Consider the following 12,615-nt stretch of genomic DNA (forward strand, 5'->3'; position numbering starts at 1 on the left):
GGTGGTGGTGGTGGTGGTGAGGGGGGGGGGGGGGGTGGTGGTGGTGTAGAGAGTGATCTCAGATTTGTGCAGGCTGGAGGTCAGGGTCAAGATCCCGCTGCTGATGCCCAGTGCTGTGGCAGGACGGGCTGAGATGCCTGAGTGGTGGCGTCAGTGGCATGGAGGAGACCAGGACAGGTATGGCTTCGGTCTGCCCCCTCTGGAGTCTGAAAGCTGCTTTTTCCTTCCCGTTCCCGCATACCCTCCGTGTCCTCTGTCTCTATCATATTTGAGACCAGCAGCTTTCACACTTTATTTTTAGCAGCAGAACTTTTTTGCCTTGCTGTCTTACGGGAAACTTCAGCATACGGAGCAGATCGAGCTGGAGCTGCTCCGGTGCCCGTTGGGTGGGTGGGGGGCTCTGTCTCCTCTCTCTGCGCTCCCCCCTGCCCTCTGAACATCACTGAGGTGTCCCAGGGCCCCCTCAGCCAGGCCATGTTTTTTTCTTGAATGACGGCTGCGACCTTGCTCCCGGTCCTCAGGAGCCTGCCGTGCCATCCCATCTGCCTTGTGCTGTCCCCTTCGATCTCTGCTCACCTGTGCCAAGTGATCTAACAGAAAATCTGATCTCTCTGAAGACGTGGGTCTGAAAACTTTCTGCAGTGCTCCTGGCTGCGTGGCCTCACCTCTCTGGCTAGCCACCATTTGCTGGGCTGTGGGTCCGTACACAGAGGCTCAGTGCTCTTGCCTGGATCCCTCGTGCTGTGTTGGGCCTCTGCCCGTGTCCCTAGCTCCTGTCAGGAGGGTGCTCCTTTTCCCTCTTCCCAGCGTGAATGTCAGACTTTAAGTTTACTTATTTTGTGACACAGCAGGCATGCAAGTCGGGGAGGGCATGGGAGAGAATGCCAAGTGGGGCTCGAACTGGGATCATGACCTGAGATGAATCAAGAGTCGTGTGCTTAACCGGCTGCGCCCCCAGGTCCCCCATCCTCCCATCCATGTTTGACCATGGTAGATTTGCTGGAAAACGTTTAACAACCGCTTCTGTTGGGGGCTGGTGTGGGGGCCTCCTGATTTCCGTGGTGGAGAAACTTGGTTAGCACGGCGCTGGAGAAGCGCCGTCAGGAGCACCCGCCGCTGCTGGCCTCAGCACACCTCTGCTTAGGACCCTGTAAATTGTACGCCTTTCTCCCCGTTTGGGTTGAGGACAGAAGTGGGGCTTTTTTTTTTTTTTTTTTTTATCTTTGCATCTGGTATTCCATTAATGAAGGTTGTGAGGGGCAGACCCACAGGGACGGGCAGACCCACAGGGTGTAGTTTCAGTATCTGCAGGTGTGTGAGTGGCGGGCAGGGCAGGCCAGCCTGGGGTCTGCGTGCCCGGGATGAACCGGCGCAGCGGTGGCCCCGGAAGCGCAGCGCAGCGCGGGACTGCTGAAGCTGCGTGTGGGTGAGGAGGCAGGGGCGGGTCTCTCGTGCTTTGTAAACAAATGTTTGCTTTCCATAGATGAGCAGCAACAGCAATAAAAGAGCTCCGACAACAGCGACCCAGCGGCTGAAGCAGGACTATCTTCGGATCAAGAAGGACCCGGTGCCTTACATCTGTGCTGAGCCCCTCCCTTCCAACATTCTTGAATGGTAAGGCTCTTCGTGGCCATTCACCCCACACCGACTGTCACCTGGGTTCTCTGCTGGCTTGACTGGGAGGCGTTGGTGCTCCCGTCATGGCATTGGGAAAGGTGCGTCTATACCTTTTGCAGATGTGGGTAGACTGAGGCCTGTGGATGAGCCCTGGTTGTCTTCATATTGGGCGGCAGCTGGGGCTCCTATGGGGTCTTCCTTGACCTCTGTCCCCTGGGGCTGGAGAGAGAGGGAGCGCGCTGGGAGCACCTCTTGGGTGGGATCCATAGGGGAGGCCGCGGGGCATGTAGGTCCCACAGCTGTTGGTGGAGAAGTTGCATTTCTAGACTCTCCTTCTGTTCTTTGCTTCTTGGTGCTGTAAAATGGCCTGTCCTGTCTTGGAGAGTTTGTGACAGAGAGTCAGGGGCCCTGATGCTTCGGTTGCTGGCGCTGGCTGGGGCGGGTGCTCGGTGGCCCTGGCTGATGTGACAGGCTCCGAGCCTCATGCACACTCGCTTCACAGTAACTCTGGCTGCGCTCAAGTGTGGCCTTAGGCAGCTACACGCTCCTACAGAGATGCCGCCCTTACCGGATTTGTTGACTTTGTGGGAAGTAAAGTGTAGGGTTGAAGTAGTAAGGATTTTCTGTGTGAAGGGTATTTTGGTTTGATCTTAAAAAGTACTTTTAAATTTCTTTTCAAATCTAGAGAAGGGAATTTAACGGAGTTAAAAGATATTTTTCAGACCGGACAGGTGTTCAAGGATCCATCTTCCTCAGCTTAGAGAGGAGGGAGGGCCTGCTTCGGTGGCCGAGGGAGGGTTTTCAGGACGAAGAGCGCCGTGAGGGACTGAGGCTTCGGGGTTACAACAGAGCTTCCCTTGCCCCCCAAATTGCAAGATGGAGGGACAGCTCCCACAGCCGTCACAGGGACGTCCTCATTGTTTGGGGAGCCCCTCTCTCCCTGTGAGTTCAGGTCCCCCAGTTCAGCCATTCACGAGGAGGATCTGTCGCTGAGGTTAGTTTCTGTGGAAAACCAGCAAAATCAGTGAAGGGGCAGTGTGCTGGAGGCGGGGCCTGGAGGGGACCGGGCACAAGCTTCCCAGCCCTGTGGGCTGTCCTGGGACTTGCTGTGACAACACACATGAGGTGCCGTCCCCCAGGGAAGCCTGTCAGAGACCCAGGGTGCAAGGCCACTCATTGGAGCGGGTCATGTAGGCGCCTCCGCCTGGCACCTCCCTGTGCTCCAGACGCCCGGCAGGGAGGCAGGCTGCCTTATAGCGCGAGTCATATCGTCGTGTTGTTGCACAAGCAGTCTAGGTTCCGTCAGGGTGCTGAGACCCTCTCCCCACTCTGGAGTCCAGTGCCCAGAGCTGGCTGGGGACCGCCGCGTCAGGCCTGCTGGGGGCGACCCCCAGGTGCCGAGCGCTCTGTCCCCTGCTGGGCCACTCAGGCTGCGGGGCGCTCTGCGCTTGCTCGCTGCCCCTCCCCAGGGTTCCCAAACCGGGCCCTGGAATCGGGAGCAGTGACAAGTTAAGGCCGGGTTCCCTGTGTGTCACGTGCTTCACGCCCAGGCTTGTTGCTGGAGTGAAACGTACCAGCTGGCAGGTGTGTCATCCACGGCGTTGAAGTGGTGCGTGTGGGAAGAGGGGCTTCCGGAGGGCTGGCCAGTGACGTGCTAACAGCTGTGTCTGGTTGGCTTTTCGTTCTCGCTCGTGCTTTTCTCCTGTGTTTGAAAATCCTGAAGTCCAGACGTCTCTTGACCTGTGGCCAAAGCTCCTTTATTTGTGTGGGAGAGTGGAGTCTGCGCATGCTCTGAAGCACGTGGGGCCCCCTGGGCTTGGGCTTCGTGTGAGGACTGCAGTGACCATTACAGGCTGTCCCTGTTCCGCCTGCGCGAGGACAGCTGCTCTGAGGTCATGTCTGCTGCTTCTAGAACATCAACACTGGGGGCCGTAGCCACCTCATGTCACCAGCTCTTCCCTGCTTGGCCTATTTCATTATATTTGGGAACACTGAAAAATGCACGTTTCCAAGTACATCTCAGGAATGTGTGAAATTAGCATTTGGAAATTTGTTAATGGACTTTAATGGTTAGAGAGGGTTAGTTTCTCAGGTGTTGAAGGCACAAAAGTACTTAAAAGGTAGTTTCCAAGATCCTGGTACGGGTGAGTCGACCACAGTGCGAGTTCACCTACTGAATGCTCGTGCATGGCCGGTTTCTGCTGGACCCCACACCCCGGCCTGGGAGTGACTCAGAACTCGGAGCATTTGCCATCCCTAAAGGCAGCTCATTTTCTTCTCTCCTTCAGGCACTATGTGGTCCGAGGCCCAGAGATGACTCCTTATGAAGGTAAGTCTCTGATCTGAGCGAGCGGAACAAGGGACCTTTTTATCTTCTGAACAGACCTCTCGCGTCAAGCACCTTGAGTCTGTGAATCATGCTCTAGGCTCGATGTCTGTGACATTGGACTTTTGGAGTCCATCCTAGTTACTTCAGATCCTAAGGCTGTTTAGCCTTGGCGTGGTGTTTAGTCTTCGGGGCTTTCTGTGAGTCTCAGGTTATGTAGCCTCTGCCACGAGTGGGGTCGGAGCTGGAAGACAGACCCACCTGGTACCGTGCGGTGCAGCTGGGTTCTCCTGCTGTGTGTTCAGACCAACACGCGTGTTGTCAGGGCAGAGAGAGGTGTGTTACCGAGCACTCGCTCTGCCGAGCCTGCTGAGCCACGTGGTGGCCCCTTCATGTGGACGGAGCCCCGAGGCTTACAGGGAGGGTGCAGGGTCTGGCCTGGCATCTCTGCTGTCTTTGTTGCTGCCGGGGCTGACCTGGCGCTGCTACCCACGGTCCCCTGGTGACATTTACAAGGTAGACCTGGGATTTTCCAGTCGGCAGGTTGGGGCCCTACAGGGTTTAGGCCAGGTTGAGAGATGAGCCGTGGTGGGGCAAGCCCAGGGCAGAGCCATGGCCTGGTGTACCTCCAGCTCTCCAGCCCCTGCGTCCTCACTTTGGGTGCCATCACCTCCACATGGGGGGTTTTGCATAAGATTTCACCAGAAAAGAGTGCAGCTGCTGGAGTAGAACATTCGAGACCCCCTGCTCCGGACCGTGAGGGGAAAGCTGTGACAGGTGGCAACTGTCAGGAGAGTGGAACTGGCCTGGCTCGTAAAGGCGGTTTGGCATGTTTGTCACCAGCCTCCTTGATGCAGGAGGCCCTGTTCTGGAACGACGCCTTTCTGTGTGCGTGTGTGGGGGGTGTTCATGGGGTACGCGGGGGACTGCTTGAGTGCCTAGCCGCAGGGTGTGGGCTTGGTGGGCTTGTGCTGGGGCTCCTGGAAAGGGCCTGTGCAGGTCATGTTAAAATGCATGTTGAGGAGGTGCCCGGGCGGCTCAGTTGGTGAAGCGTCTGACTTTGGCTCACGTCATGATCTCCTGGTCCTTCAGTTAGAGCCCGCGTCGGGCTCTAGGCTGACAGCTGGCCTGGGAACCTGGAGCCTGCTTGGGATTCTGTGTCTCCCTCTCTGCTCCTCCCTCGCTCACACTCCGTCTCTGTCTCTCCCTCTCTCAAAAATAAATGGACGTTAAAAAAGAATGCTTGGTAAATAAATACATACGTGTTTCTAACCAGGAACAAGCATGTTTTCTTTCTCACAAGTGGGATTTTAAGCTTTTTTTTTTGTAGTTTCAGTATTTTCCCAATAAACTGTGACATTTATTAATTTTGTAACGAGTCCTATTGCTGCTAGAAGTGGACCTGGACAGGGGCGGGGTGGCCGGGGAGGAGGGGGCAGGCCCTGAGTGGAGGCGGGCCGGGCTGCAGGCTGCAGGCGACCCCTCCTCCCAGCCCCAGCCCCGGCACTAGGGCTTCTGTGTGCCTCCTCCCTGCGTCTCCGTCTCCCTGCTGGTCGGGGCCTTCAGGCTGCCGCCAGAGAGACCAGGCTCCTCCTCCCCCTTCTTTCCCTTCAACCCTCTCCCCTGCCTGCTCCCCGCTTGCCCCTCGGCACCTGCTCCTGGCCTTTCCCCTGCTCCTCTCCTCTCTTGCCCTCAGTGCCACACTCAGCACTTGACAGCCCTGCCTTCTGCTGGCCGTTCTCATCGGGGTCGATGAGGGACCCCTGAGTTGTCGGTCCAAGGGACGGATCTCCGTCCTCAGTGTCTGGGGTTCTGTGGACTTTGTGGTACTGACTCTTTTTTCCTCCTCACTTGCTCCTTCTCTGACTTCTGGGTGTTCTGTCTCCTCCTTCTCAGTCTCTCATGGCTTCTCACCCTGTCCATGTCCGTCCGGCTCAGCATTGGTTGGCCACCGACCCTGTCCTTGCTCCGGGCTCCGTGCCCGCCGGGCTCCGCACCCACGCTGCTCCTGGCCGACTCCAGGCACACAGATCCTGATGCTCCGGAAGTGGCTTCCCGTAGTGCAAGCGTTGCTAAAGATTCTTCCTAAATCAATCAGTAGATTTTATCCAGTCCTGTCAAAGTCCTGGCAAAGTTTTTTGTGGACGTACCCAAATTCTGAGATTTTTCTTGTAAAACATACACGGAAAGGCTGAGGTCCCAGAGCGGTTGAAACAGGAACGAGGTGGGAGGAGTCCGTCTGCCTGACTGGGATTCCTGCGGCTCCAGCGAGCAGACGCAGGTCAGTGGAGGAAGTCCGTCGGGCAGCGTCGTCCCCTCCCGGCCCCTGTCTTCCCTGGCCCGCCTCCGGGGCCGCCGTGCCGTCTGCGGTTCTCGCCCCCAGGGCTTGGTCAGGGCTGTGCTCGTGGCTCCGGTGCCTGTGGGCACTTGGAATGAAGGGTGTGGGAGCTGCTGGCAGGGGCTCCCCGCACTGCTGCCCTGCACCCCCGAAGGGCTTGACGTCTGGCTGAGGCTCCCCGTTCTCTGCTTTGCCTCCTCACCTCTCAGGGTGAGCCTTCCCGGGATCCTGGTCCGGCTCAGACCCTCTCGGAGTGCATCTCGTACACCTGACCCGCACCTCTGGCTGTGGGGGAACGCATGCTTCTGGTTCAACGTGCGCCGCCCGCCTTGCTGTTTGCTTCCCGCCCGCTGTGCGGGTGCCTCGCCGCCCGGCGCCTGCAAGCCCTTCCCTCGGTGGGCAAGCAGGCGATGGCCCGTTTTCACGGGGCCTTTCTCAGGTAGATGCAGCAAGCGGATGCCGGCCGCACCTGCCTGCCCCCCGCCCTCCCCTAAGCCACAGACGGAGCCGTTTCCTGAGCGGACAGCTCCCGGCGCACACCGGCTGTTCCTGTTTCCTCTTGGGAAAAGCACCTGTTTGTCTCTCTTGCTTATTTTCCGGTTTGGCTTTTCTTAGTGATTTTGAGTGACTGTGCTCGAGTGTCGCTTATCGTGCTAGTTTCTCGCTAGTGGGCCTGTCTGGCTGTTGAGTCGGTCTCACATCATCCCTTCAGTCCTGGCAGAGCTTGGAGTCGGCCACACCTGGGTGAGGTGGTGGGGAGGCCCAACCCAAGGGTGGCTTTGGAGCACGTGTGTGCGGTGCTTTGGCATTGGTGTGTCCCAGTCCTTGAGGTGGGACCCCACCCGGGTGCTGGGGACAGGGCACCACTCCTGAAGCCTCGCCGCAGAGAAGGGTGTGGGGTGGGGGTGGGCCAGTGGGACTGTGAGGCCAGCCGGGTCATCCACAGTGACCAGCTTGGGTCAGTTTGAAGGTGTGACCATCAGGATTTGCTGGTGGAGTAGGTGTGATGTGCTGACGGTGGGTGGGGGGCGGGGCAGCAGCGCCCCCCAGGTTTTCGTGTGAACGGCTAAGAGGGTGGAGTTGCTGTTGGAGGGAAATGGAAGTTCTGTTTTAGACGTGTCTGGGCAGTGTCACCCGGATGGTCAGTCCGTGGGCCAGCAGTGAGGGGAGGGCCCCAGAGGTCCGCTTGTGGGTGCTAGTTGGTGAGTAATTATGATGCCCCCAGGTTTATGAGACTGAGAACCCTGAAGGGAGGGGGAGTGGTCAGAGAGACCTCTGAGGAGCCAGTGGGCAGTGCTCAGGGCAGTGGGACGGGGAGCCAGGCTGGAGATGGGGAGGGTGGTGGGGTGTGGGGCGTGGTCAGATGCCGCAGCAGCCTCGAGGGTCTGGTCTCCATGTCAGGTTTGGGGGGGCTGCGGCGGGGGCGAGAGCCTCGTAAGGGTGACCTGGATGTTGCTCTCCAGGGATTTCACACAAGGACAGTGAGCAGCTGGCAGGAGCTGGAGTGAGGTGGGGGTCAGGTTTTTTTTTAACATTCATTTCTGAGAGACCCAGAGAGAGAGAGCACGAGTGGAGGAGGGGCAGAGACAGAGAGGGAGAGAGAGAACCCTGAGTAGGCTCTACACTGTCAGCACAGAGCCGACGCTGTGCTCAGACCCACGAACTGTGAGATCGTGATCTAAGCCGGAGTCAGACGCTTAACCAGCTGAGCCACCCAGGCGCCCCTGGTTTTTGTTTTTTTAAGGTGCAAGAATCATATGGTGGCAGTTTTGGTTGCTGCTGGGTATCACTTGGTGGAGGAGGAGAGGCGAGTAGTGAAGGGGGTCTGGATATAGGGCGACCTCCGCCGACCTGCTCAGGGGTGGGTGAGAGAGCCCAGGGAGGAGCTGGGTGCCACTTTTGCTCTGCGGCTCCGCTCTCAGTGAGAGGGGGCCCGGGCAGGGTGAGCAGGGCAGTGCTGTCATGTGGGCCAAGGGCCGCTGGTGATTTGTGGTCCTGAGCCCCCTGAGACCACCAGCAAGACGCTTGTGTTGCAGGGGTAGTCAGCTGCTGGGCCTGGGGCGGGGGTGGGGTGGGCCGGAGGGGCTCTGGGGAGGTGGGGGGAGTGGGAGACTGAGGGTCGTGGCACCAGCCTGAGGGCTGGAGCGGGGCTGGGGGCTGCCCCTACGGCTGCACTGTAGACCGTGACCAGGCTCTTTCTGTTCTGATACAGGTGGCTATTACCACGGAAAACTAGTTTTCCCCAGAGAATTTCCTTTTAAACCTCCTAGTATTTATATGATAACACCCAATGGAAGATTTAAGTGCAACACAAGGTAAGGCGTTTCTGCAACGCTTCTCAAGCGTGAACGTGGTCATGATGCGTGTGTGTGCTCTGTTGAGTGGGTCCCTGTTTTGCAGGCTGTGTCTTTCCATCACGGATTTCCACCCAGACACGTGGAACCCAGCCTGGTCCGTCTCCACCATCCTGACCGGGCTCCTTAGCTTCATGGTGGAGAAGGGCCCCACCCTGGGCAGTATAGAGACGTCAGATTTCACGGTGAGGGGTGGACAGCATGGTTTGTGGGTTGGGGGCTCCAGCTTGAGCCCTCGTTCCCCTTGGCAGTGGGAAGGGCCGGGGCGGGGCGGGCAGCATGGTGTCTGCTCCTTGTTGGCTGGTCTTTGTTTTTTTAATCGTCTTAAGTGGGAACCAAGTTTCATGTTATCAGTTGATAGATAGTGAAAGATAAATAAGACTCGATGAGGCAAAATTAAATCAGTTTGTTGTGAAGAGCAAGTTTTTTGAGTGCTTTCAACAACACGAGGACAGTAGCTTTTGAGGATAAAATGGTCTGTAGAATTAGAAAGAGTTGAAATTAATCATCAGGCTGGTATTTCCCTTCTGTTTTTTTTCCTAGAAAAGACAGCTGGCTGCACAAAGTTTAGTGTTTAATTTAAAAGACAAGGTCTTCTGTGAATTATTCCCCGAAGTCGTGGAGGTAAGGAGTGGAAGCAGGCGGTCCGTTTTGTGGTGCCCGCGTCAGGAGCACTTCCACGTTCGGTTCTTCCAAAGAGAGAACTGTGTGCTCTGTGCCCCGACGCTGTGCGCACAGCACACAGGGCGCCCGTTCTCACATGCACCTGTACGTGCTGGCGGGCAGGTGCAGCCCGCCCCCTCCTCAGGGTGCCCAGGGCTGGGGGGGTGCTCGCGCGGTGGGGCTGGAGCGGGGAGGCCAGGGAAAGGGGACTGGACGTCAGGGTGCAGGGCTCCTTGGGTGGGCTGCTGGCCAGTGGGGAAGGCCCTTCCAAGAGGGGCCGGCATGTACCCTATCTTCGCTCTGGGGCAGGGTGGGCTGCACCCAGGTTGAGGCTGAGGTGATTCTGTGTTGCTTGGAGCTGCTCAGTCTAGGCCCCGAGAGGTGCAGGCTTGGTGATTTTGATGAGTCTCCGGGTCCCCTCATCTGTAAAACAGTTTGCAGGGGCCCCTGTCTCTGAGGGTGGGTGTCAGGCCGGTGGCCCCGGGCCTCCCGGGCAGGGTCTTGGTGGCGGATATTAGGACCCTTCCTAGTCCTGAAGGAGCCAGTTCATTTAGACCAACCCTTGTTCTTTTCTGTTTTTATCTCAGGAAATTAAACAAAAACAAAAAGCTCAAGATGAACTCAGTAGCCGACCCCAGGCTCTCCCCTTACCGGATGTGGTTCCAGACGGGGAAACACACCACGGTCAGAACGGGCTTCAGCTCCTCAACGGGCACGCGCCAGGGGCCGGGCCGCACCTCGCAGGCCTCCAGCAGGCCAACCGGCACCACGGACTCCTGGGCGGCGCCCTGGCGAACTTATTTGTTATAGTTGGGTTTGCAGCCTTTGCCTACACGGTCAAGTACGTGCTGAGAAGCATAGCGCAGGAGTGAGCCCTGCTCCGCAGCCAGCGGAGGTGGTCAGAACCGAGGGCACTGCGCCCGAGCTTGCCATGCACTGGCTGGACGCGCCACCGCACGCAGGGTGGACCTGCCTGACTCCTGGGGTTAGCTTTTTAAAAATCTTTAAAAGGAAAACAAAAACCAAAGCGTGTAATTTGGATTTAGAGGAGATGCAAGATTCTCAGCTCCCTGTCCTCGCCCTGGGGTCTGTTGGGGACCATGGAACTTGGGTGTTGAGGTGGGACCTCATGCTTTGGTTTTATAGCTTAATCTCCTGTATCGTCTTTCGGACCTGTTTTAGTAAACCTGTTTTTCATTTTACTAGATTTGGTCACTTAAAAATACAAAACTCGATTATCAAATACTCTGCGTGCAGTTCTTGGTCCAGTAGAGGCCTGGTTCACCCGGCAGGAGCAGTTCCCGCAGCTGTGCCTGGCTGGTGGGGGGTCAGGGGCCTGGCCATGAGGCCCAGGGGCTGGCCAAGGACGGCCACGGACGGGGGTCCAGGAGATGTGTGGGATGGGCCTCCGCATTTGAAACATGTTTGCATTCTCTTGGAAAGAAGCAGCCCTTTCTGAGAAAGTGGGGTCTTGTTTTGCTCAAGTTGAAATTCCACATCCGCTTTCTGTCTGACCACAAGGTGGCGTCCTTTGCTCAAAGAGCCACCCTGTCCTGTGTGGTCCCAAAGGCTGCTTTCACTTTACCCCCCCGCACCTATGCCAGGCTGGGCTCCCCACTGCCACCTCCAGGTTTCCGGCTGCTGCAGGGGTGACCTTTGGTGCCCACAGGACATTTCCTCTGACCCCAGCAGCCTCCTGGGGTTCTGCACCTGACAGGCTCCCCTCACACTTGGTCCAGATCTTTGGTTTACCCTAAAGGTAGGCGCATACGTTCCATTTCACAGCCGCTCCGTATCCGGTGTGGGCTCCTGCCCTAGAAGACCACACACAGAGTGGGCACCAGAGCAGGTTCAGGCGGCCCCGGGAGGGCTGGTCCGAGTTGCGGGCGGGGCCGCTGGGGTTGAGCGGGCTCCCTGGATTGCTGAGGTCTTCCGTTAAGTGCCTACGTGATCGTTGCTCTTGGACGTTATTTGGAAGCACTTTGTCTGTGAGTCATGGGCTGAGGGGCTGTGATCTCACTCCAGAGGCCAGAGGGGGCCTCAGGTGCAGCCACACACTTGCACATCTTCGACTTTCATTGGTTTTTGTTCAGTTTATTTAAAATTGCTCTATAATTTACCACTTGTGTGTATTTAACCCACTTGTGTGAAAAAAAAAATCTTTCATTATACCTTTGTTCCTAAATTTTGTGCTGTTTGAGTCTCTGTTGGCGGAAATACAAGTCCATCTCAGCCCAGTGCCAGGCTAGCCCATGGGCAGGTCAGTGGCTGGGCCCTGAGGGGTGGGGGGGCCGGAGCTACTGTATCTGCAGTATTCCTGGGTGGCACCCCAGGAATAACCGCGGGCCCCGGTGGCAGTGTGGTCGGGCCTGGGTCCCTGTGTGGGCAGCGCAGGGCAGGGGCGAGCTCGGTCAGGTCGCCTCTTCTGTGCTGGATGCCAGGCCTTGCCCTGTCCACAGCTGGCTCAAGGGTGCGTCTGTGGAGGTGGGCATCTGATCCAAACAGTTGTTTCCTGAGGTTTTGAGGAGGTAGATGGCTTAGCAAACATTTTACTCAACATGGGTTATTTCTTTGCTGCATGTGAAATCTCGGCTATTAAAAGCCTTCGTCAGTGGTGGAAGTAGATCTGTGCTGTACAGACCCTTCACCCAGGGTCCACGCGGTGAGTGACCCGAGGTAAAAGATGAACTTAGGGCACCCGGCTGGCTCAGTTGGAAGAGTATGCAACTCTTAACCTCGGGGTCGTGAGCTCGAGCCCCATGTTGGGTGTAGAGATTGCCTAAAATAAATAAAAATTAAAAAACCGAAGGTGAACTTGTCCTGTGGAGCTACCCACAGGATTCCTTGGAGGAATCGCTGTCCCCTTGCGTGTGGAGTCCCTGGTGGAGGGCAGCTGGGCACCCTTAGGTCACCCATTGGGCGTGTGCTTCCCCGGTTGGCCCGGCTGAACGCCCGAGAGCAAGCCGTGCTGTGAAGTCTCATAATCCAGGGGGAGAAGCCCCCGACAGAGGCGGGTCCTGCATGGACACCAGCGAAGCAGTCCTGGAGGGGTGCACGGCCGTCTCGGAGAAGGGCATTCCCAGCGTTTCTCCCCCAGGGAACTTCCCCAGGCAGCAGAGCGGCCCTCCGTGTGCCGAGGGCATCACCTCAGGCAGCCCGCTGTAGGGACGGCGCCCAGCGCCTGGGTTGTGGCCATGTGGGTACAGAGAACCGGCAGCTGGCCTGAGCCTCCCCTCGGCGGGCACTTGGTGCCTGGGGCAGTAAGGTGTGGGCGACTGGAGAGCAGGGCCCCTGTGGTGGTTTTCCAGGCAGCTCCC

At 57.6% G+C, this 12,615-nt stretch overlaps 1 protein-coding gene across 2 annotated transcripts in view; it reads left to right on the forward strand.

Moving 5' to 3' along the window:
- UBE2J2 (ubiquitin conjugating enzyme E2 J2) overlaps positions 1 to 10,541 on the forward strand; it is a 13,137-nt gene extending 2,596 nt beyond the window's left edge. For both annotated transcript variants that reach the window (XM_077763942.1, XM_077763943.1), the window contains exons 2-7: positions 1,484 to 1,614; positions 3,906 to 3,946; positions 8,494 to 8,596; positions 8,682 to 8,820; positions 9,179 to 9,259; positions 9,886 to 10,541. In XM_077763942.1, the coding sequence (XP_077620068.1) occupies positions 1,484 to 1,614; positions 3,906 to 3,946; positions 8,494 to 8,596; positions 8,682 to 8,820; positions 9,179 to 9,259; positions 9,886 to 10,170 (780 nt within the window). In that variant the 3' untranslated portion in view covers positions 10,171 to 10,541. The remainder of the gene's footprint in view (positions 1 to 1,483; positions 1,615 to 3,905; positions 3,947 to 8,493; positions 8,597 to 8,681; positions 8,821 to 9,178; positions 9,260 to 9,885) is intronic.
- Positions 10,542 to 12,615: the final 2,074 nt, after the last annotated feature.

This window comes from Crocuta crocuta, unplaced genomic scaffold (genome assembly GCF_008692635.1).
Source record: "Crocuta crocuta isolate KB4526 unplaced genomic scaffold, BGI_CrCroc_1.0 scaffold13, whole genome shotgun sequence".
In the NCBI taxonomy this organism is placed as follows: domain Eukaryota; kingdom Metazoa; phylum Chordata; class Mammalia; order Carnivora; family Hyaenidae; genus Crocuta; species Crocuta crocuta.